The sequence below is a fragment of the Carassius auratus genome, chromosome 21, assembly GCF_003368295.1.
Source record: "Carassius auratus strain Wakin chromosome 21, ASM336829v1, whole genome shotgun sequence".
Lineage (NCBI taxonomy): Eukaryota > Metazoa > Chordata > Actinopteri > Cypriniformes > Cyprinidae > Carassius > Carassius auratus.
Genome location: NC_039263.1, coordinates 10,130,086 through 10,151,969, shown reverse-complemented (window position 1 = coordinate 10,151,969; position 21,884 = coordinate 10,130,086). Strand labels below are relative to the sequence as shown.

The window sequence follows — 21,884 nt, the reverse complement described above, 5'->3', positions numbered from 1 at the left end:
CCCCACAGTGCTGCGTTTCCCCTAATGCACAATAGACTGTCAGATCAGAACTAATGCTTCATACTAAATTAAATGAGGCTGGTTTTAGGGAATCATATCATATTAACTCGCCCTATTACAAACATACTTCACAGATAATAGTTAGTGTACATAAATGCCATGAAACAATATTTATATATTTACATAAGAATTTCACTTCCATTTAAAAGTTTGGTGTCAGTATGATTTTATCTGTCTGGACTTGTCTGGATTGTAGATGTTAGGATATATGATTTTGTTTTATTATTCTTTTTTTCTGTTTTAGTTGTATTAGAATTAATGTATTTGATCATTAAAAAAAAACAAACTTTTATTCAGCATGGATGCATTAATTAAAAAAATCTTACAGTTACAGTACAGTCATTTATAATGTAAAGATATAAAACAAATATTTTAAATTTCTTTTTTTTTTTTTTTTACTGTATTTTTGATAAAATAAATGCAGACTTGATGAGTGTAAGAGACTTCTTAAAAAAAAAAAAAACCTTTTTTAAACTTTTAAGCAGTAGTGTAAATGTGTACATTCATAATGATATGTGAATGATATCTGTCCTATATTCTTTTTGCCTGTTCACAGACCAAGTGAGGAACAGCTATCAGTTGTACCACAACGGCACACTGCGAGTGTCCTATGCTAATGGAATGGGCATCAGCTTTCACACTGAACCACACATCATTGCAGGATCAGTGAGCCCGACCATCGGGAGACGCAACATCACTCTACCCACTGATAGCGGCCTCAACTCTATCGAATGGCGCATGAGAAAAGAGCTGACCAAGGGCAAGGTCACAGTGTTTGGCAGGAAGTTACGTGTAAGCCTTTTTAATTAAGTCAGTTTTATTTGTAAAGCACTTTTCACAATATTTCACATTGTTTCAAAGCAGCCTTACATAATTTCAGAATGATAATGTTTATAATATTTTAACTCATTTAGCAGTTTAGAGCTGGGTGATTGGATAGTTTACATTCTGTGACAATATAAACAATCAATCACTTGAGATTTGCTAAGAAAACGGCAAACTTTTGATGTTTGAATTGATAGTTTAGAGCAGGGGTAGGCAACTTCGGTCCTGGAGTGCCGATGTCCTGCAGAGTTTAGCTCCAACCCTGAAAAAAGCCTCACCTGCCTGTAGCCCTAGTAATTCTGAAGACCTTGATTAGCTTATTCAGGTGTGTTTGATTAGGGTTGGAGCTAAACTCTACAGGACAGCGGCACTCCAGGACCGAAGTTGCCTACCACTTGTTTAGAGCTTCTAAAAATGTTAAATGTTTTCCTGCAGGTGCACAGCAGAAACCTTCTGTCCATTGACTATGACCGCAACACCAGAACAGAGAAGATCTACGATGACCACCGCAAGTTCACTCTGCGCATCATCTATGACGCCCAGGGCCGACCGGCCACCTGGCTTCCCAGCAGCAGCTTAGCCCTGGTCAATGTGTCTTATTCACCCACCAGCCGGTTGGTGGGCTTGCAGAGGGGCAGCATGAGTGAGAAAAGCGAGTTTGACACATTTGGACGGATCCTGTCCCGAACCTTTGTTGATGGGAAAGTTTGGAGCTTCAGCTACATGGACAAAGTGAGTTGACTCTTTTGGATCACAACAAAAGATTTGGTTTTCTTACTGTGTTAATATACTCATTGTGTTAACCTTTTCATTTTTTCTGTTCTCTTTCACTCTACAGTCCATGGTGTTGCTGCTCCAGCAGAGTCAGAAACAGTACGTGTTTGATTTTGACACAGCGGGCCGGCTCACGGCGGTCACTATGCCGAGCATGGCCAGACACACTATGGCCACCCACGTCTCTGTTGGTTTCATTCGCAACACCTATAACCCCCCTGAGAGTAATGCCACCATTATCCACGACTTCAGTGAGGATGGGCGTCCACGCGCTACATTTTACCTGGGAACGGGCCGGCGTGTGCTCTACAAGTACGGGAAGCTCGGAAAGCTCTCGGAGGTGCTGTATGACGCCACTGCTGTTACCTTTGGCTATGATGAAACGACTGGAGTGCTTAAAATGGTCAACTTACAGAGCGGAGGGTTCTCTTGCACCATTCGCTATCGCAAACTCGGCCCCCTAGTGGATAAACAGATGTACCGCTTCTCAGAGGAAGGAATGGTCAATGCTCGTTTTGACTACACCTATCATGACAACAGCTTCAGGGTGGCCAGCATAAAACCAGTAATAGGGGAAACCCCACTTCCTGTGGACCTGTACCGCTACGATGAGATTTCCGGTAAAGTCGAACACTTTGGCAAGTTTGGCATCATATACTACGACATCAACCAAATCATTACCACGGCAGTGATGACACTCAGTAAGCATTTTGATGCACATGGTCGCATCAAAGAAGTGCAGTATGAGATCTTCCGCTCATTGATGTATTGGATGACGGTGCAGTATGACAGTATGGGTCGCGTAATTAAACGTGAACTAAAGATCGGTCCATATGCTAATACCACACAGTACCGCTACGAATATGATGGTGACGGCCAGCTTGTTGGTGTCAAAGTTGATGACTGGTCTACTTGGCGCTACAGCTACGACCTAAATGGCAATCTCCATTTGCTTAACCCTGGTAACAGCGCCCGTCTGCTGCCATTACGCTATGATCTACGAGACAGAATCACGCGGCTCGGCGATATGCAGTATCAGCTCGATGAGGATGGTATGCTTGCACAGAGGGGCTCAGACATCTTTGAGTACAATTCCAAAGGTCTTCTGGAGCGAGCCTACAGCCGCATAGCAGGAGGTTGGAGCGTCCGCTACCGCTACGATGGCTTGGGTCGCCGCGTTTCCCGTAGAACTAACGAAGGCGAGCATCAGCAGTACTTCTACGCTGACTTGAACTACCCCACTCGGGTCACCCATGTTTACAACCACTCGAGAGCTGAAATCACCTCCTTCTACTATGACCTGCAGGGTCATCTATTTGCTATGGAGGTCAGTGGCGGAGAGGAATACTACATTGCCTCTGACAACGTAGGCACTCCGCTGGCCATCTTCAGCAGCAATGGGCAGATGGTCAAGCAGATGCAGTACACGGCGTATGGAGAGATCTACCATGATTCCAACCCGGATTTCCAGCTCATATTAGGCTTTCATGGAGGGCTTTATGATCCTCTCACAAAGCTGGTGCACTTCGCCCAGAGAGACTACGACGTGCTGGCAGGAAGATGGATTGCACCTGACCATGCATTGTGGCCGAAGATAGGCAAAGAACCAGCTCCGTTCAACCTGTATATGTTTAAGAACAATAATCCACTCAGTGATATGATTGATGTGAAAAATTATGTGACAGGTGAGAGGGTGATGAAATGCTCTGTTTTGTATATATGGGCTGAGCTTAGAGGTTATGTATAAATGACTCACATTGGTTCTTGTGACAGCTGGTGAAAGGTTTTTTTTTCTCTGTTTTGTCTTGCAGATGTGAAGAGTTGGCTGGTTATGTTTGGCTTCCAGCTCAGCAACATCATTCCAGGGTTTCCAAGACACTCGCTTTATTTTGTTGACCCTCCTTATGAGATACTTGCCAGTCAGGACTCTGATAATGTTCAGGTCAGTTTGTTTTGGCAATCATTTTTCAGTTAAAATAGTTTGTCAACATTTGTTGAGCAAATGGCTTCACCATTTTACATTCAGTATTTCCACTGACCACATAATATTTAGAATTATCAGATTATATTCCATGTTAAAAATATGTTCACTACCATTCAAAACTTTTGGTTCAGCAATGTTCAGATGCATAGTCAGCACGCCCCTGGTTTAAAGGGACAAAATACTTTTATGTTAAATTGTCTGAAATGCTCTCACACATATTGTACCTTCAAATCGACAACCTAGAATTGAAAGTGACCATATGTATCATATTACCACTGAACCACTTTTATCAGGTGTCACTAACTGTTCACCCCATTTTACAGCTTTTCACTGGAGTTCAGCATTCAGTGGACAGACATAACCAGGCCTTTATGGTTCTAGAGGGGAGGCGGCTCAACAAACAGCGGTGCACCAAGCGCGACAAGCCCGGTTACTGGTTTGGCACCAGCACACCCATCATAGGCAAAGGCATGATGATCGCTATCAAGGATGGTCACGTATTAACAGACCTGTCCAGCTCAGCTAGCGAAGACAGTCGCAAAATATCACAGATCCTCAGCAACGCCATCTACCTGGACGGCACGCATTATACCATAGATGGACGAGACTGTCACTTCTTTGTGAAGCTTGGACTGGCTGACAGTGACCTGTTGGCCCTGGGTCTCAGCAGCGGCCATAAGACACTGGAGAGCGGGATCAACGTGACGGTCAGCGGGCGATCCCGCCGGGGTGTCACTTTAGAAATCCACTCCACCAAACTCACATATAGTGTCCGGTATGGGCTGTCAGCCGAGGTTCTGGAAAAGGAGCGGAGCCGCCTGCTGGAACAAGCCCACCAGAGGGCGCTGTCTGGAGCCTGGGCCAGGGAGCAACAGCACTTGCGCGAAGGCAGGGAAGGAGGACGCGTGTGGGCTGAAAATGAGAAGCAACAACTGTTAGCCATGGGGAAGGTCGCGGGCTACGAGGGCTACTACGTGCTCCCCGTTGAGCAGTACCCTGAACTGGCGGACAGCAGCGCTAACATCCAGTTCCTCAAACAGAACGAGATGGGCAGGAGGTAACAGAGTTTAGCTGTCGTTGATGCCACACCATCTCCTACGGAGAAAAACAACAGAACGCTGCAGAGACGTTTTCAAAAAATGGAGAACCAACAGCCAACAGCAAGAACACTATGACTCAATATTGAAAAAAAAGCACTTGTGAACAATAATTTTGTAGTGACCTTTTGACTTTATAGAAAGTGTTAAATATTTTTTAGTCATTTTGGACTGGCTGTGAGTGGCGGACATTCATGTGATGATAGTGTGATGGCTCACTGCTTTGGTTTTTCATGACTGCATATCAAACCATCACAGAAAAACACAATCAGTTCACCGCACTCTCATGCCGCAGTGCTCAATAAAACAGCATCACTTGCTCCCATACGTGTTTGTGAAACTACACTGGAACATACTTCAAAGGAACGTCAGCGTCTCGACACTCTCAATCTCGTTCCTCATGAATTTTCTCGGTATACGTCGATGCAGTGTTCGGTCTTAAGATTTGAATCGCACCGTGTGAGGATCGCACCGTTCTGACTGGCCTTCGCTGGATGTGTTAATCATCAGCTCACACCGTCTGTCCTCTTCTGTTCGCAATATATGACAATCACAGGGGCTGAAACACTGATCAAAAAACTGTACATGAGCCAACCGGTTTGTATAATATGTAAGAGATTATTGATTGTCTTGGTTTTTTATTATTTTATTAATTTAAATTCCACTTGGCAAGTGCAAACAGATGATAGCGTAATATATATAGTTTTTTCAGTTAAGTCTTTTAAAAATGTGAAACTTATTACACATGTAAAATATTCTCATTGACTCAGCAGTTTGGGTGTATCAATTTAAGAACATTTCTCCGAGGAAGTGGCTCCATCGCTGCATTGTGTGAAAATCCATTGCAAGACTCATCGCTAAGGTCGAATTCTTTGAATATTATGAAAGCTAAATCAGCCGTTGACCGTTTTCTCTTGGTGTAGAATCTCTTCTGAATGTGGTAAGCCAGTGTGGATATGAGCTTTAACTAGAGCAAAGTCACACTCAAGACACCTGTGGAGGAAGTTGTTTGGAAATTCTCTGAAAATAAAACATTTGCATTTGTACTTTTTGAATTTGAATGACTTCCTTTATAGCGGAGCAGAATAATTGTTTCATTATTCCCATAAAATACAGTTCTTAATTGCACAGTTTACTTAATGAAAATATCTAAAGAGCAGACAGTAGAACAACCTCAATCCCAACCAATCTTCCTGTCTGAAAGAAAAGGGTTATTAAAGTGCAAATGGTTCTATTTTTGTACTGGGAAAACCTTTTTCATTTCTAAAATCTGATTTGGTATGGATTTGTTTGCACTGTTTGACTTAAATCAGCCAAAATGAATCTAAAAAAGTTTCATGAAAACTGTATTCTGTCTAACATATCCTTTTTAGTCTAAATGTACAAATATAATGTTCTACATTTAAGTCTAGTAGTTTATTCTCAGCTCAGCAGTTCCACACATTTCTACACTGTGAACCCTCAGAGAACAATGACTTGTCCTGTTATTCCCCTATCTAAAAATATATTTCAAAATTAATTCAAAACCATGATTGTCTGTGGCCAGTGGGGTGGAATGACACAGGAAGTGTTTTGTAAAGATGTCTGTGAATGACATTGACTGACATAAACAGATTTCTGACCTTTTATAAAAGAAAATACTACCATTGAATTGAAACAATATAGTAACCATTAATAGTTTTGCTGTTATTTCCATGGTTTAGACTGTCATTGCTGACTGTGAGAAAATGGTGAACACAGTTCTGCTTTAAATAGCCTGTTGCAGTGCAGCATTACACCCGCTGTAACCACTTCCAGAGAAGTGATGCACACTGGTGCTGGGGGAAGGGATCACTCAAGAGTGTTGCACATTTCTCTCGAGATTCTGCCAAGTACATGTTGAAAAACTAAAAACAAACAAGGGATGTCGTCAGTTCGTAGATTCTTCTTACCAGGAACTTGAGGAGTCTTGACACTTGGTCACCCTGTGTATTTTAACACACACCTACACGAGTTTAAAAAAGGCTCTAGCAAAGCCATAAGGTCTACAGGCTCTTTACAGGCTCTTTATTTATGAACATTAACACAACAACCTCTCCTAGATTCCAATCAGTGATCATTTTTATCATGCTTAATTGTTAGTAAGCAAAACCGTGCCATCTCTAGTATCTGAGGGGTGGAGAGCTTCAATAGAAGACAATGAAAAACCAGTGAAGTGTTTTGAATAAAAAAAAAAGAAAAAAGAATGCATTAATAATGCATTTGCAGCTCAGCAAACAATTCCTAAAAGCATTCACAGTCAATACGATCTCATTTAGTTACAATTTCACATTAACTTTCTAGCTGAAAATGCAGACAGAAAAAAGCAGATTATAAATTAGCCAATTATACTTTGTGGAAAAGGTTCAGGTCTGTTCCCTCAAATTGCGTTTAAAACGTTCAGAGTAGTATTTTTGCTTCAAAGGGGTAAAGGACATTGTGTTCGTAAAGAAAAAAAAAAGAAAGTGTAAACACAGTGGCTCTGTAGTGTTTTCAAAACATTCGTTTTTTTTTAACGCCCAGACCATCTCGAACAGGCCACTCTGACTCAACACAACCAGAAAACTAGTTTGAAATTCATTATTATTTTTGGACATCCATTTGGTGTTAGTATGACGTTAGTAGTGCAGGAACTACACGGAAAGCACATTTTGAGTACACAAAAGCCTCAATTACATCATTTTATTTAATAGAAACAAACGTTTTCTGACTTATTAAGACAGCTCAAACATTCAAGGCCATAACTGATTATCAAATCTGGTCTATAAACAAGCAAAATGTAAATGTTTGCATTTCATTAATGAAGATGACATCTGTATTATTTTCAAAAGAGAAAGAATAAAAACATTTAGTTTAATAAGCCTCTACAGATAAGATCGACGTGTGTAATCAGTCTCTCAGTGCGTATCGTGCTTCATTGAAGGAATAAAAAGTGGTGCTCCAAGCTGGACTACTGGAAATGGACTCTACAACCAAAACATCACTCTATTGGTTTCTCAATTACTTTTTCAGTAGTCACCCATAAATAAGGACTGAAACATGGAGTGAAAGAACTTGACAAATAAAAGAGGGGCTCATGGTGGTTTCCTTATAATTCTAGGTCAACATGTCCCAGAGACAGCAGCAACACAGAGCCGTCCAACATGCAGTTAGACATGCCTGCTCCCCAGAATCATCCCGCCTGCCCTGCTCCACAACATACACTGGAGAAAAAACACAGGGGTGGAGAAAAACACTGCTCAGAATGGCAAAAGTATGAACTTCACAAGATCACTGCAAAGTAGATTATTAATTACATGTTTTTCAATTGGTCTCGGAGGGTCTCCGCTGTATGCAAAAGTCCATTAGACATTTAATTTACACCTAATTAAAATCTTGCTGAATATCTAATTAACATGTAATTTAAAAAGCAAGCAGGTCACAGAAACTAAACAATTTAATGATGTAATTTAAACAGCTGCAATCTTCGGACTTATGTTAACCTCGATAAAATGGAGAACACCAAATGAGGAAGTTAAGAGAGAATCTAACCTGAATAATGTGTAAATGAAAATGTGTTCAATCTGACAGGAAATCAAGGATCTTACCAGTGTTCTTAGGAGGTTCTCCGTACACTGGCCCACCATACTGTTGTTGTGGGTACGCCTGGTATCCCGTCTGGACCGGGTATGACCCAGGGGGTGCAGGAGGGTAGCTTGGGTAACCAGGGTTGGGCTGGTCAGTATTGACTGGATATCCTTGGTACGGCTGTGCAGGGTATCCCTGTGCAGGGTATCCCTGAGGAGCGTATCCCTGAGGAGGAAATCCTTGAGGAGGGTACCCGGGAGCTGTGGGAGGGGGGTACCCCGGAGCGGTGGGGCCCGGCCCCGTGTAGGGGGGAGGCTGCTCGTAATTCATCTGCACACCGCAGATGAGGGGACGACCTGGGAGAGAGCATTCAAGACAACTTGTTTGAGACATTAAGTTAACTTTCGGTTCTCTCATCATCTTAACTCAGTAGTTAAGAGTTATTACATAAACTTTTGCATTCATTCTTTTTGGTTTGTTTTTAACAGTCTATTCCTGCATCTAGCAGGGTTGGGTCTATTACAGTTCACTGAAACCAAAATAGGATTTATATATACAGCAAAAACAGTGATATTGTAAAATATTACACTTAAGTAACTTAACTTTTTCTATTTATTTTTTACAATGTAATTGGTTCTTGTGATGGCAAAGTTGAATTTTCACCATCATTACGCAAGTCACATGATTCTTTAGAAATCATTCTAACGTGCTGATTTTTGTTGAAAAAAAGTTGTGCTACTTAATGTTTGTGAAAACTGTAAAAACAAATGTGTAGGATGATAAAAACCATTCATTTGAATTAATGATTTATTTTGTAACATTATACATTTTAGGCTATACTATGAATATAAATGTCTTTACCATCACTTTTGTTAAATGATATTGATGAATTTTTATACCTACTTTTTTTTTAAATCTAAAAAAAAAAAAAAAACACAATCAAACATATCCCAAACTTTTATAGTATATACCAGGGTTCCTCAAAACTTGCCCTGAAGGCCCAATCCACAGCAGAATTTTGCTCCAAATCCAACCCTGATTAAAGTGACCTGCCTGTGATTTTCTAATGATCCTAAATACATTGATTGAGTGGCACTGATTAGCATGCTCAGTTGTGTTTGATTAGGGTTAGATCTAAACTCTGCAGGAATTGGATCTCATGAACCAGATTTGAGGATCCCTGGTATATACACCACATACTGTGTAGTCAGACAGTAAAAAGCATTTCTACTGTGCTTACTACGTGAATGCCTAGATGCAATTATTATTATTATTTTATTTTTTTGCAATGTGATTCACTTTTCAATTTTGTTACCTCCTTAGACCACCCTATAGTTTTGCCTGAGATTACCTGATGGACCCCTGGTAAAGATGTTTTTCTTTGATACATAGCATATTATTCAAGAGATAAACATGTAGATTAACCAGTAGACTTCTACTACATATTTAAAAAACACAATGAGGCTATAAAGGAACAAAAGTACAGTAATATGTATATTTCAATCACATCATTTTAGGCATTGCATGTAGAGAAAAATATACTGAAAATAAGAGGCAGTCTCTTTACTCCATTAAATATGATACACTGATCTGAATCAGTAGATGCATCACATTATGTCTACATATCACAGAGCACATGGGCCAAAAACACATCTTTAAATGATCAGTGAATATCAAGCCTCATTAACAGGAATATTCAGCTCTGACAAATATACTTAAAACATCAATGAGTGAACTCAGAGTATCTGATCTAGCCTGAAGTCAGCTCTCTTGACTCAGAGATGGTAAATTATTAACTTAGTGGCTCTTAATGGAACAAGTTGGCAAGACATTGCTCAAACAACAGAGAAAATCCTGAATGAAATGATTAATACACACAGCAAATCCACTTTCAACAGAGCTTTGTTTCCCTAAAAACGACTGATGTTAATCCGGACAATATATTGTCAGTAAATCATAATTCATTACTGTATGTTTAACTAATGCTTTGAAACCCCATAAAATGTAGAATTGAACAGGAACATATCCACTTAACATGTATTACACGTGTATTAAATTATGTTTTAAAAAAAAGCCTCCAGGATATTTTTATGTGCACAAAGTTAGTGAAAACATTTCACTAACTCACTCCGATAATTAAAAGGCAAATGACTAATCAAAATATCAGAAGGAGCACAGTACACTCTGATAACTATCTAAACTAAGACACACAATCTGAAATGAGCTGACTCTGACGGAAGAATGGATTAAATGTCTCAAGTACGTTTATTGTTTTTGACATGTATATTAACAAGCCCTAATTTTTCTGACATTGAATGAAGTATAGTGTTACAGAAACGGCAGTAATAATGAGAATCAGGCGACTGCTGTGGCCCTAATTCATTCACAACAAGAAGACGACTGTTCACCTGCTCCCAAACAAAGGTCAGGATCTCACGCGCCCACGCGAATAAATGTGTGACACATTCTGAAAACACAGCAGTTTACACTACAAACAGAAAAACTTGAATACTCATGAAATACGTTATATCTTCCATGACTATAATAATAGAACAGCGTCATATCATCATGAAGAAAGACTAAAAATACATTTAATTGTTTGTACGCCATACTATGTTTAGAAGAAAATGGAGGGGCGGTGAGACCCTGAAGACCAATCCTGCCGTTCAGTAGACTAGTCAATGTTTGACAGGATCGACAAACATATTCGCTATCTGAAAAGACTGAATAATATATAGAAATCAATAATTTATTTATTACTAAACAAATTTTCATTAAAAAACCCAGAGAAGTGTTATTTTTCCTTACCTTTGAAAGAAAAACACGAGTTTATTCGCTCTGTTACTGTATTTAAGTGTTTTGTTGTTTTATTATTTCGTCGCTGAAGTCGGCCGTAAACCGCTGAAGCTGCAACCACGAACAAAATAACGCTTCTTGATTCGGTCAGAAGGGACGCGGTGATGTCACGTAGACAGCGGTGCGCGGACTCCCATTGGCAAATAACTCCCGGTATTATCAGCTGACCGCAATACAGCGGCGCGTGCAGAGCAACCCAGTGACCCCGCCTCTATGAGAACACGTCACCACCAACACCACCACACAAGTGTCACGAGCTTTGCTAACACAAGTTTTTTTAAATGTTTCAATTTGTACGATATTACAAGATATCAAACACACACACATATACAATATATAAATCAACCGAATAAAACAAAATCTAAAGAATTTGTAGTAGCTAGTAATACCAGAAACTATGCAATTAAGGGACTGGTTTTTGTTGGTTAGAGGGATCTTACAAAAACCAACTTTAGTGATTTCATCATTTGTGATGGTTAAAATAAAATAAACTAAATAAACAAAATAAGCGTCATCATTTACAGAATTATGTTTATCCGGTGATAATGAGGCAGGGTTACTGGCATACCTTTTAAGCCACAATATCTTGATGCCGTGCCTTCAGAACAAAGTCATATCATGTTAAAACAGCTGCGGTTATCTCCAAGTGTTTGTTGCCTTATCCATCTTGAAATGACCCTTATGTCATAAAGTATGCAGTTTATTATATAACTATAAAAAGTAATAAAAAGTACATTAAAACATAAAATAAATGTATAGGTTATAAAGGCTTGATTTTATTAACCTTCCTTGTGCTTCAATCATATTGCACTCTCATCCTCAAGTAAATGTCAGATTTTTTATTTTTTATTTTTTTAAGGGAAAAAGAGGGAACAGCAGAAACTGAGGATATCATTTGTTCTTTTATCAAACATTAATATCTTCAACTTGTCATTTACATAAAGTAATACAGTTAGGAAAGAAACACAAAGTACAGTCAAGGCCAGACTCAGTAAACCACAGTGCAATTTGCGCAAATCACATAAAGGTGAAATACCTGTTGGCTATAATAGATGTATACTTGAACATCAAACAAAGCTGCTGGACTTGTAAAAAGCATGGACCGGTTTTCATTCAGGACTGTGAAATAGGATTTTTGCTTCAGTGAAATACTGAAATGCTAAACATTTAAAGAGTGTGGCCCTGTTTTCTTCTGGAGGTTGGGATAGAGCTGTTGCCTTAATGAAAGACAGTCTGCCTCCATCGTTTGTCATGCTGGAAGGGCCAGAGGCTGTCCCGAATGGCAGTCTTGAAAGGGGTGGGTTCCGCACTCAGACCGAGGAGCTCCAGACGTGAGCACTCTAACTGGGCATTTTGAGGCCTTTGGGCTCCTGCTCCAGCAGGCTGCTCTGTCATCTACATGCACACATACATATACCAGGTTAATGACCAAAATAAATACAAATGGATAATATCAAAACTAAATTTAGGAGAAAAAAATGTGAAGTAAAATGTTTTTCTTAAACTAGAAGGCAGCATGTTTACATGAACAGACCACATTCTACATATAAAATATGCATGTGGTTACAGGCAAGGGTAAGGAATGCACTGTATATACAGACTGTAGGAAGGACAGAGGATATATTTAGGGCATCCTTTCAGCTTTTTGTTCACTCACAGGTATTAGATGACTGCAGGGCAGGTTGAAAGCATCTGCTATTGCACAGGCCATCTCATATTTGGTCATCTGTTCTTTGGCAGAGTAATGGAAGATTCCACGCAGTGACGGATCCTGGGGGCAACAGAAACATGCTGTATTGAAAAGTCAAGTTGATTCTAGACTTAACTAGCTCAAGTAGATCATATATCGTGCATTCATTCTCTACACGGGGTCACCATACAGTGACTTATTTCAATCCAGCTCTTGACCTAAACTGAGCTTGACACCCCTGCTATAAAGTATACACCAAACGACTCACCTGAAGGGCTCTCTCAGCCATGTTCCGGCAGACACGTGCCACATCATTAGTATAAGTGGGGAAGCGTTGCTGAGAGTGGTCTATGGTGCAGCTTTCGGCTCCCTCCTGAACACGGTCCCACAACACAGTCACTGCGCTCTCTTCAACCTTCTCCACCTCTCCAAACAGAATGGGCACTCGTAGAACAGCTGCGCCTGCTTGGAGCAATAGACAGAGAACAGAGATTGTTTTTAAAGGGAATATACCTTTTATGCTAGGGTGACTAAACGTGCCATTTTCCCAGGACACGTCCTGGCCAGGATTTCTATACTGCCTAAAATATCCGGTTTTTGGCTTTGGGTTTCTGTTTTCATACTCAATGACACAATAACAATGACCAATAACATTCAGACATTGTATGTAATCGACCAATCGTGGTGCGTTAGCAGGTGGGATCTACAGAGAACGATAAAAATCGATGCAAATACATATACATATTAGTGTTCGACTTGAAGCAGCACTGAGCAGGCAGATCGGAGTATGACATCAAAGTCATGGTACTTTTGTCATACAACAATTGGTCTGAGCAGGGCAAACAATGCCAAAACATGGATATTTTAGGCAATATAGAAATCCAGGCCAGGTCGTGTTCTGGGAAAAAGGCAGGTTTGGTCACCTTATTTTATGCTCTCCTAATACTGTAATATAGTAGTAGGCTTAACTCTATAATTGGTTGTTATTCGATTTGCAAAAAACCTGTTGTATACAATCTGCTACATTCCTACTATCATCTGATTAAAAGTTTGTACTTTTTTTAAGGTATTTATTAGTATAATTCAAATAAATGTAAGGTTGTAGTACATACTGTACATCATTTGGTTGTTAAAGCTTTACTGATTTTTATTTGTATATCTCTCAATCAACTTTGTACTGCATTGCATTATGTTTTGACTCCACAGTAAAGATTTTTTTTAAATTCACCATTAAACTAAAGATTTAAATGATCTTATTATGACATATTATTGGGAGACACAAAGTGACAACTATAATATCAACTAATATGCAATAATATCAAAGTTGTCTGCTTTGATGTTATAAAGATCCTTCTGATTTACATGACAAGATATCGGAATTCCCTCTTTTTAGTTCAAATAAATAATATCAACTTCATATTTTGATCAGTTTGGGCCTTTAAATATAATTGAGGCATTTTTCCTCAAGAATGGGTTCCGTATTGTCCTATATCATACCTATATCATTGTCCTCATCAAAAATCTTTTTTAAAAATGTATTTTATGAATCAATGAACAGTTCCTTAGGTCATTGTTAAATATATTTCTTTTGAAGTGAAGTGACACACAGCCAGGTATGGTGACCCATACTCAGAATTCGTGCTCTGCATTTAACCCATTCAAAGTGAACACATTCAGTAGTGAACACACACACACACACACACACACACACACACACCATGAACGTACACACACCAGGTGAAGTGGGCAGCCATTTATGCTGCGGTGCCTGGGGGTCAGTTGGGGGTTTGGTGCTTTGCTCAAGGGCACCTCAGTCGTGGTATTGCCAGCCCGAGACTCAAACCCACAACCCTATGGTTAGGAGTCAAACTCTCTAACCATTAGGCCACGACTTCCCGTAGTGCTTCCCTTTTGCAGTTAAGGCATAACTAACCGTTTAGATCCTTTCAGATGTGGTTGAAAAACAATATACCTGGGCAGTGTCTGAGAATCTCCCTTTCACCTTCTAGCTTGGACTTCCCATACAGATTCAAAGGATTAGGGGCATCGTTTTCTCCATAGGGAGGATTGCGTCCATCAAAAACGTAATCTGTGCTGATATAGATGAGGAAGATGCCATCTGTGGTAAAGATTTATGGAGAACTTTAATGAGTTAGTGCTTTTTTCAACCATATCTAACACAGATTTGTCCCTCTACTAACCTGATTCTTTGGCCAGAGTAGAACATGCATGCACATTCAGGTTCATGGCTTCTTCAGTGTGATGCTCCACCACATCTGGCCTCCTCTCAGCAGCACAGTGCACAATGACATGAGGCTGACATTCAAAAAAATGTATACTTTGAACACATCAGACATGTATAGAATGAAAAAAAAAAAGTTAAAAGTTGAGTTACCTGAAACCCCTGAATGACCCCTCGCACTGCATCGTCATCCAGGAGATTACACTTCAGGAAACAAGGCCGGGCACGGTTGTAGCCACATCCCAAAGCATCCCAGTCATTGTTCTTGAACTCCTTGTAAACAGCACGGCCCAGAAGCCCTGTTGCACCAGTTACAAGAACGCGCCGGTATGGAGTGTAGACTTCATCCTAAATATCAGAACCAAGTAAACATACCCTAGTAGTATGCATACATAGCTGAGATATGATGTTCATTTTATATGATGTACATTTTTTATCTGCAAGATGTCAGATGCAATCTATATGTTTGTAGTAGAAAACAGATGCAATCTGTCTGAGAAGCATATTTTCTTAATAATTGATAATTGTATCCATCCATTGGATGTATATTATATAACACATAATCGTTGTGTCTATGAGATGTTTTATTTTATTATATTATTATCATTTATTTTAAATATTTGATAAAACGATATCATGTCCGAGATGTGATTGACAATCTAAAAACCAATAAGAGTCGTCCTTCGCAGAATCTGGACACGCCCCTACAACATCATTGGTATACGATATCAGTTCGCGGGGTTTAATGACAACTGATGGAAAAATCCAATGTGGATGAGTGATTGGGTTTACTGTGACGACTTCAAATATCAAAAGAGAAGAAAGGTAAGATATTATAACGTTCTTGTGACATTAATTAGTATCTAGCTTTTGTCGTGTTGATGAACTGTAATACTGAAGTTAAAGTTTAAGACTTTAAGCGGAGTTACATGATACTAGGCCTCATTTACGGTTTACCTCAGATGTTCGAGAGTCACTTATTTCATTGTGTGAGGTAACTTATATTTAATATTTTGTTATTATAAAGACGTTGTCTTGGTAATTTAACTTACCTGTGTATGGGTTTTTATTCTTAAAAGAAATTCAATTTTTCAGTACAAGTATACATCTAGAGGAGTTATATTTGTAACGAAAGTAAGTAACTTTGTTTATATTATACGATTGTTAGAGTACAAGTTCTTCACCGAGTTTATGGTGATATAGACAATTGGAAATGGCCTTAGAAAATTACATTGGTATTAAAATAGCTTTCAAAGCCTCATACGTGAGCACAATCCACTATAAACTTCCTCAATCAGCTAATCCTCTAAAACAAAAAAGCAAAGAACCTTTTTCATATAAAATTTTCATTCATAAATTACACAATTTGCAAATATTTGAAATCTGCAGCCTCACAAGCTGACACACGAAATTGTTCAATGCAGTCGATGCTGAAGCTGCAGCACTCGAGTGTTTATTAGTCGATGAAGCCACCCTCAGGACATTTAGTGGAACTACAGCTGGGTTGGACTACGGTTGTTTTGTTGTAGAAAGTTCTCTCATTATAGATGTACACAATCCATTTACACACGTTGTTGGCATAGGTGATATTTTTGCACTAGACAGACATGCGTTTTAATTCCATCTTACTGAGTGGAGTTGAATTTGTACTGCAACTCGAAATCAACTGACTTGTACCTAGACACTCAAAAGGAAACTGGTTAATATAATTAACCTACAGAGGGCTTAAATGGCACTGTGTACACATCAGTCTAGAGTTTTTGATGAGCCCTAAATGAAAATGAAATATATCACACAATCAGAATAATTTTTCAGGTAACGTTAGTACTCATATTGCTTTTTACTGATAAACAATGCAAGCATCATCAGCTGCGTTCATCTCATCACAACTGAACGGAAAATATGCCATAACGATAACAAACGATTTGTCTTTTTTTGTATTAACGTTAAACCAGAAAACTATACCGAATAGCTCGCCTTTGGTTATAAGGCATTCGTCTGAATTAAAGTTGCTTTCGGCTTGTATACCATGATGGTGCTTCCTTAGAAATTAACCAACAATCTTAACTTACCTGAACAAGCTCAACGTGCCCTGGTTTGAAATGTATTTTAAGCTCTTTTTCTCTGATACTCATTTCAGTGTGGCTATTGTTATCATATCTTGGAGGAGAGAACTCTATTTCTAATGCGCCACTCAATCCTTAAACCCTCTTGTAACGGGTGGCTCGTGCTGTCAAAATAGGCCCGTGTCCGTTATGATCGCTAGAACATACGCACGTTAGTCTGACGCCTGTTTATGTTCTGCAGATTAGCGAATTTCTATGCCATCCTTGCAGTGTAAACAACGGCTTTTGGCCAAAACAAGACAAGTGTTCTAGCGCATCATAGCTGCGCACTTTTGTGCAGTTTCCATGCGGTTGAGTTTCGCTTTAGTTCGCGTCAGCTGTTTTATGTTCCAGCATCTAAGACTGTAATCAGTATAAATATCGGCATAATCGTAAATAAAAAATATGTAATAGGAATTACAGAATACTGAAACACTATATACAAGTAAAACTTTAAAATAGATTGACGGCGGAATGCGAATGAGTTCCCAAAATAGAGCCAAATCCGGCGATACAAAGCTAAGTTAATGGTCATAAAACGTTTCCAAACAACTTGAAATCGTATATATTTAGTTTTCACCCTGAAAAACAGATTTCTATAATATAAACGTCGTTAGAATAATACATTTACCAAAGAACAGAATTAACTGTTTTATTAGCTTCATACAGAGATGCAGCTGAAATCTGTAAATCTCTTAACATTATATTGAGGCTACCTTAGATCACATACATGCGACATAAATCCATGTAAATTTTACCTGATAATCCCCGTAGTTAAAACCAGGCATATTTGGACTACATGCAGGTGAAGTATGAAGCCTTTAGCATGAAAATGTTTTTCTGCAGTACCAATGGTGATTTCAGAATAAAAGTCCTGGTCTGTGTTCATATAGAAGTCCCAACTGTGGGCCATTTCTTTTTCTTTCTTTCTTTCTTTCTTTCTTTCTTTCTTTCTTTCTTTCTTTCTTTCTTTCTTTCTTTTCTTTCTTTCTTTCTTTCTTTCTTTTCTTTCTTTCTTTATTTCTTTCGTAATTTTTTTTAGATAATACTATATTTTTATCCCAGTCAGTAACAAAAATTTATATTCAAGAATTATTAATATATATATTTTTTTCTGTGCAGGGATAGAGTGAAAAGTGGTATCTAGATATTTATGTTACTGGTTGATGTTATGTTGGTATGTTTCCGGCCTGTGTACTTAACTGTACATTCTTAGTGTGAATAGTATTTTGAGAAGCGTGGGGGAAAAAAAGGGTTGTTTCCGCCCGGTTTCGAACCGGGGACCTTTCGCGTGTTAGGCGAACGTGATAACCACTACACTACGGAAACCATGTGCAAAGTATTGTGGGTATTTTTATTTTTATACGTAAAATTACAATCATGGATAACTATTAAGAAATGTTAAAAAATTAATCTTCAATTAAAAATAAAAAAAGCACCCAATCAGTATATTACAATGGTTTCTGAAGTATCACGTGAGTAATTGCTGCTGTACAGGATTAAATTATATTTTAAAATATATTTAAATAGATTTATTATTATTAGAACAATAGTTATTTTAATCTGTAATACTATTTCACAACATTAGAGTTTTTACCAAATTTTGGAGCACATAAATGCAGACTTTGTGAACATGCAGACTTTGTGAAGAGACTTAATAAAAAAAGACAGATACTGTACTATTAAATCTCAGTAAAGGTAGACAGTTAAACAAAGGCCACATGAATAAAAATTAAAGAGTAACTAAACCCTAAACCAACTTTTTTTAGTTAATGATCTATAAGAATGAGGCTTTATTAGTGCTGTTCATTATTTCGAGTAACTTTTTTGACATTTGAGTATAAAGTGTTTTAATTCTACAATATATGGTGTATAAACGTCTGAGTGCTGCCCTCTTCAGGTTGAACGGTGGCTACTGCAGTTTATTTTTCCTATTGGATGTTGCGGTGGCAAGTGATGTAAGTGGTGGCAGGTGACGTTAGCAGTTTCCAGCTCACCACGCCCCTTGGTACGAGCTACCACGCCCTTGGCAGTATAAACCATCTTGTTCCGTAAAAATCACTAGCGAGTCAGGAGTTGGAATTGCGAGTATTGAAAACGACCAGGATAGACTATTATAGCATCTACTTAGCATATCAATTATATAGTTATTTAGATCTTCAAGTTAGTGTAGATTTATCTGTATTTAGTACAGTGGTCAGGATGGTACGTAGGTGTAGAGTTGCTGGTTGTGACAGCACTGCTGGACTGCATAGTTTTCCAGCAGACATTAAAATTAGGCGCCAGTGATTGCATGCACTTGGTCTGGAAGACCGTAAGTTCCCGCCTAGAGCTGGAGTGTGCAAACTGCATTTTACACGGGATTGCTTCTCCAACACAATGGAGGTGGAAATGGGCTTCTACACACAGCTCATGCTGAAAAGCGACGCGGTGCGGGAGTTAAGACCGCAGTTTGAGCCAGTTGCTCGAATTGATATGAACAAACACCTCGACATCCTCCACTTCAGATGAAGGTAGGTGAGAAAAGTCCTCTACTTCAAACGATCACTCTGTTGCAAAGCTAATTGCGTCATTACAGTCACTCTCCATTTTAGCGTCTCTGACAGCAGCTGTCAATCAATCCGTCACTGTGGGTCTCAGGTTCACGCCGCTCTCGCTCAGCCCTGCCCTCGGTTAGCCCCTCTATCTCCGCTGTGATCTGCCCACTTTTCAGCATTTTTCAAATATTGTCAGTGGGTGGAGTCAGGCTCTGACCAGGGGTTTAGTTACACTTTAAAAATTCTTCAGTAAAAAATAAAAGTTGTTTCCGCCCGGTTTCGAACCGGGGACCTTTCGCGTGTGAGGCGAACGTGATAACCACTACACTACGGAAACCACATGTCTCCCCTGCTTTGCATATTTCTACTCGTAATCTATCACACTTAATATAGGTAATAAAGATACTTTACACATGAATGCAAATAGGAATATTTGGCAATATAGCTCAAATCTGTCAGTAGTGTTTGATCTCTTAACATTCCAAATGTGTGTTATTGTGGGAGTAACACACCTCAGTACTCAAGGGGGCGCTAGAGTTAACTTCACCTATTGGTTCTTGATGTTTTCATTCCAGATGTGTTGGTAATAAGGTAGCCAAGAATAACTAGATGCATCCCAAATTGCATCCTTATGCATTGTTCTGAGGGCTTGCAAAATTATGTAGCACAAAATTAATTTAACTAACACAAATAAAAAAAGACATCAGCTGAACTTTACTGCGGACAAATCAACATGATCAGCAAAAACTAGTAGCATGTAGGGATGTAACGATTCACATTTGAAATTTAAAAGGAATATATGGGAAGTTTGGGGAATTTATTGGAATTAATTGGAAATTTGAAGTAGGGGTGTGCGAAATCGCAATTTGAGACATTGCGATTGGCTAATCGCAAAAGCCTGTGAAGAGCCGTTCACAATTGTCACACTTACATAGCCTGTTTTTAATGCTCTGTATATATCCGCGCATGGCCCTGCACCGCAAATCTCCACGAGCGGATCTGGCAGTATGGATGAGGCTTGACGCACACGCGGAAACCTGCATCAACTCGCGCCTGGCTCTGCGTTTAAAACTGATGTAAAATCAGCCCAACTGCTTGCTAATTTCACTTGATGAAATAATACATTCAGCACATTTTCCACTTGTTCTTGAAATCCCAAATACAATGTAACAAAATACTTTAAAAATTGACTAAAGAAATACAGTTCTTTTATTTAGATAAAAAAATAATCTTTCCAGTGAAATTCAGTAATTAAGTTAATTCTGTAAAAGTAGTTATACCATTATAATCTTGTCTGCTGAAAAAACAAAAACAAACAAACAACAACAAAAAATAGAATAGAACCCCTCCCAAAACAATTGAAAATTTAATAGATTTCAGGGTTATGATGGGAATTGTATTGGTTTTAAAGGTCCCATTTTTTTGTGCTTTTTTGAAGCTTTGATTGTGTTTACAGTGTGCAATATAACATGTGTTCATGTTTCGCCTGTAAAAAACACAGTATTTTTCACACAATTCACCCATCTGTATACCGCTGTTTTCACTGTCATAAAAACGGGCTGATGACTTCCTTGTTCTATAAAGTCCCTCCTTCAGAAACACGTAACAAGTTCTGATTGTGCCAGTGGTTCCTGTGTTGTGATACACTTACCGGTTGTGTTCCATAAACAACGCCTTCTCCAGACAAAGAGAGAACTGCTCCATCTTTCAGGAATAATCTTTGTGCGAATCCGGCATTAAACTGATTGAGATTGAGGAAGCTCGCTGTCCTCAGCAAAATGTGCTGCACATAGTTTTACATGTGGATTATAATTTTAATCATTAAAGGGGGGGTGAAATGCTTGTTTTCACTCAATATCCTGTTAATCTTGAGTACCTATAGAGTAGTACTGCATCCTTCATAACTCCAAAAAGTCTTTATTTTTATTATATTTATAAGAGAAAGATAGTCTGTACCGATTTTTCCCGGAAAAACACGAGCGTCTGGAGGTGTGATGTGTGGGCGGAGCTAAAGAATCACGAGCGACAGTAGGCTTTTGAGTTGAGAGCATGTGGAAGCTGTGACACAGATCCAGAGGCTGAAATTTAACAAGAGCAGCATCAGCAAAGGCGTCTCTATGTGGTATGTA

At 38.9% G+C, this 21,884-nt stretch overlaps 3 protein-coding genes and 2 non-coding genes across 14 annotated transcripts in view; 1 reads left to right on the top strand and 4 right to left on the bottom strand.

Moving 5' to 3' along the window:
* LOC113038422 (teneurin-2) overlaps nt 1–5,786 on the top strand; it is a 226,485-nt gene extending 220,699 nt beyond the window's left edge. For all 6 annotated transcript variants that reach the window (XM_026195811.1, XM_026195810.1, XM_026195814.1 and 3 more), the window contains 5 exons: nt 617–852; nt 1,321–1,617; nt 1,724–3,344; nt 3,471–3,601; nt 3,967–5,786. In XM_026195811.1, the coding sequence (XP_026051596.1) occupies nt 617–852; nt 1,321–1,617; nt 1,724–3,344; nt 3,471–3,601; nt 3,967–4,704 (3,023 nt within the window). In that variant the 3' untranslated portion in view covers nt 4,705–5,786. The remainder of the gene's footprint in view (nt 1–616; nt 853–1,320; nt 1,618–1,723; nt 3,345–3,470; nt 3,602–3,966) is intronic.
* A 1,619-nt stretch (nt 5,787–7,405) lies between these two features.
* Nucleotides 7,406–11,345, bottom strand: LOC113038425 (cysteine-rich and transmembrane domain-containing protein 1-like). Of its 2 annotated transcripts, none has more exons than XM_026195821.1 (3): nt 11,134–11,345; nt 8,346–8,681; nt 7,406–7,961 (listed from the first exon to the last, which is right to left on the bottom strand). In XM_026195821.1, the coding sequence occupies exons 2-3, from the start codon at nt 8,653–8,655 to the stop codon at nt 7,855–7,857; spliced, it is 417 nt and encodes a 138-aa protein (XP_026051606.1). In that variant the 5' UTR covers nt 8,656–8,681; nt 11,134–11,345; the 3' UTR covers nt 7,406–7,854. The 2 variants fall into 2 exon arrangements, with proteins under 2 accessions (XP_026051606.1, XP_026051605.1); XM_026195820.1 differs by lacking the exon at nt 11,134–11,345 and adding an exon at nt 10,938–11,042.
* Nucleotides 11,346–11,939: 594 nt separating this feature from the next.
* LOC113038423 (methionine adenosyltransferase 2 subunit beta-like) lies at nt 11,940–18,082 on the bottom strand. Of its 4 annotated transcripts, none has more exons than XM_026195818.1 (7): nt 17,977–18,082; nt 15,267–15,461; nt 15,073–15,187; nt 14,844–14,990; nt 13,140–13,336; nt 12,839–12,952; nt 11,940–12,576 (listed from the first exon to the last, which is right to left on the bottom strand). In XM_026195818.1, the coding sequence occupies exons 1-7, from the start codon at nt 18,004–18,006 to the stop codon at nt 12,400–12,402; spliced, it is 975 nt and encodes a 324-aa protein (XP_026051603.1). In that variant the 5' UTR covers nt 18,007–18,082; the 3' UTR covers nt 11,940–12,399. The 4 variants fall into 4 exon arrangements, with proteins under 4 accessions (XP_026051603.1, XP_026051604.1, XP_026051602.1 ...); XM_026195819.1 differs by having other exon boundaries at nt 13,140–13,333; XM_026195817.1 differs by lacking the exon at nt 17,977–18,082 and adding an exon at nt 17,186–17,496 and having other exon boundaries at nt 13,140–13,333.
* A 392-nt stretch (nt 18,083–18,474) lies between these two features.
* On the bottom strand, nt 18,475–18,547 carry trnav-aac (transfer RNA valine (anticodon AAC)). The gene has a single exon. It is a non-coding gene; the product is annotated as a tRNA-Val (tRNA).
* A 1,472-nt stretch (nt 18,548–20,019) lies between these two features.
* On the bottom strand, nt 20,020–20,092 carry trnav-cac (transfer RNA valine (anticodon CAC)). Its single transcript has one exon. It is a non-coding gene; the product is annotated as a tRNA-Val (tRNA).
* Between the last annotated feature and the right edge of the window lie 1,792 nt (nt 20,093–21,884).

Bases quoted from the DNA above. Each gene is read 5' to 3' on its own strand.
- LOC113038425 (XM_026195821.1), bottom strand. From the start codon at position 8,655: ATGAATTACGAGCAGCCTCCCCCCTACACGGGGCCGGGCCCCACCGCT. The intron at 7,962-8,345 runs GTAAGATCCTTG...TTTTTTCTCCAG, and splicing joins AGAACCTCCTAAGAACACTG to TGTATGTTGTGGAGCAGGGC.
- LOC113038423 (XM_026195816.1), bottom strand. From the start codon at position 17,248: ATGAGTATCAGAGAAAAAGAGCTTAAAATACATTTCAAACCAGGGCAC. The intron at 15,188-15,266 runs GTAACTCAACTT...TTTGAATGTCAG, and splicing joins GGGTCATTCAGGGGTTTCAG to CCTCATGTCATTGTGCACTG. The intron at 13,337-14,843 runs GTATATTGTTTT...TATTGCTCCAAG, and splicing joins GATTCTCAGACACTGCCCAG to CAGGCGCAGCTGTTCTACGA.